This window comes from Calonectris borealis, chromosome 4, assembly GCF_964195595.1.
Source record: "Calonectris borealis chromosome 4, bCalBor7.hap1.2, whole genome shotgun sequence".
In the NCBI taxonomy this organism is placed as follows: Eukaryota; Metazoa; Chordata; class Aves; order Procellariiformes; family Procellariidae; genus Calonectris; species Calonectris borealis.
This window is the reverse complement of record NC_134315.1, coordinates 11,792,175-11,794,104: the sequence shown is the minus strand read 5'-3', so window position 1 is coordinate 11,794,104 and position 1,930 is coordinate 11,792,175. Positions and strand designations below refer to the sequence as shown.

At 61.5% G+C, this 1,930-nt stretch overlaps 1 protein-coding gene across 1 annotated transcript; it reads right to left on the bottom strand.

Moving 5' to 3' along the window:
- Positions 1-263: 263 nt before the first annotated feature.
- Positions 264-1,601, bottom strand: ADRA2C (adrenoceptor alpha 2C). Its single transcript, XM_075150520.1, has one exon. The coding sequence runs from the start codon at positions 1,599-1,601 to the stop codon at positions 264-266; it is 1,338 nt and encodes a 445-aa protein (XP_075006621.1).
- Between the last annotated feature and the right edge of the window lie 329 nt (positions 1,602-1,930).

Here is a 1,930-nt window from a genome sequence, read left to right as displayed (position 1 = left end):
CACTCCCCTCCCCGTTTACCCATCTGCACTCCAGCACCGCTCCTCCAGCACCACATCGCCATTCTGTACCACGGCGAATGCCCTCAGCCTCCCCAACACTATCCCCGTACCCCACACCATCACTGCTCCACTGAGGGGGCGAGTCCTCTTCCTTCTCTCTAAGCCCAAACCCCATGTTCTCTTCCCTCCCTTCTTTTTCAGCACAGAGCCTTCTCCCTTTCTTTTAACTCCACTCCTGCTCAAGGCAAATCCATCCCTCCAGCTCAATGCCGGAAGTTCTTTTTCTTCTTCTTAAAGAGAATGTGTTTAAAGGACCTGCGGAAGTCCTGGTTGAAGATGGTGTAGATGACTGGGTTGAGGGAGCTATTGCAATACCCAATCCAGAAGAAGAACTTGAAGAGAGTCTCAGGGACCTCACATGCCTCCCGACAAATACCATAGAGGCTGTAGCTGAAGAAGAAAGGGAACCAGCAAACTACAAAGACTCCCATGACCACGGCCAGCACAAAAGTGAAGCGTTTCTCCCGGGCCTGGGTGACTTTCTTACGGCAGATGCTGCTACGCTTCCGGCGACGGCGATATGAGAAGAACTGCATGGAACGATTGCTAGAGCGGGACAGACGGCTACTAGAGTGCTTGGAGGAATATGAGTAGGAGAAGGACTGGCTCTTGCTGCTTTTGCGGGGATGCTCCTCCCGGCTCCGCCTCCGTCTGCTCTCTGAGGTGCTGCTCTCCTCCAGCTCAATGTCCTCCAGCTCAGATGCTTTGCGCCAGTGGTGCACTGAATAATGTCCATTCTCTCCCAGCTGCATCCTCAGGGACGTGCAGCCACCAGCAGCGCGGCTCAAGCCATTCTCAGTCTGGGAGGACCCCTCTGGCATCGTACGCTTCTCAGAGAGGGTCCTGGTCCTTAGCTTGGCCACGCGGTAGATGCGGATATAGACCAACACCATGATGAGGCAGGGGGCAAAGAAAGAGCCAATGCAAGAAGAAAGGATATACCATGTCTCGTCATTGAGCTTGCACTGGGGCAAGCCATCTCCTTCAGGGTCCCGGTACATCGAGATCAATGGCGGGAAGGAGATGACAGCTGAAATAAGCCAGACAGTGAGGATGATGGCCTTGATCCGCCGGGGGGTCCGTTTGAGGTTGTACTCCACCGCCTGTGTGACCGACCAATACCTGTCGAGGCTGATGGCGCACAGGTGGACGATGGAGGAGGTGCAGAAGAGCACGTCCAGTGCCAGGTAGATGTTACACCAAGCCTTCCCGAAGTACCAGTAATTCATAAGCTCGTTGGCTAAGGAGAAAGGCATGACCAGGGTAGCCACCAGGATGTCCGCGCTGGCCAGGGACACCAGGAAGAGGTTCTGGGGGGCTCTCAGTGCCCGGCTGGTGAGCACAGCTATCACCACCAGCACGTTGCCCACGATGGTGAAGACGATGAGGAAGCCCACCACCGCCGCCAGGCTAGCCACGGCCGCCGGGGAATAGGGGGAGGGCGGCTGCAGGAGGGCCGAGGAGGACGGCGAGGAGGGGGGCAGCGCCAGGGACTCATTGGGGGAGCCCAAGCTCGCGTTCACCACCAGCAGCAGATCCATGGTGGGTGTGCGGGCCGCCGGCGTCCTAGAGAGCCCCGCGGAGCCCCCGCCCCGCCCCGCCGCCCCGCCGCCGCCGCCCCGCCGCCCTCATCGCCCCCCGCCAACGCTCCAACGGCCGCCCCGCCGCGCGGCTGCCAGCGGCTGAGCCGCCCGCCTCTCCCCCCCGGCCCCTCAGGGCAGGGCCGGGCACCGCCGCCCCGGCGCGGCAGGGAGCGCGGTAGCGCTGCCTCCGCCCGGTCCCCGGCGAGGGGGCAGCGGGGCACGGCTGGCCCCCGCCGTCCGCCCGGTCATGCCCGGCTCAACGCAGCGCGCGGCTCCGGAGAAGACAC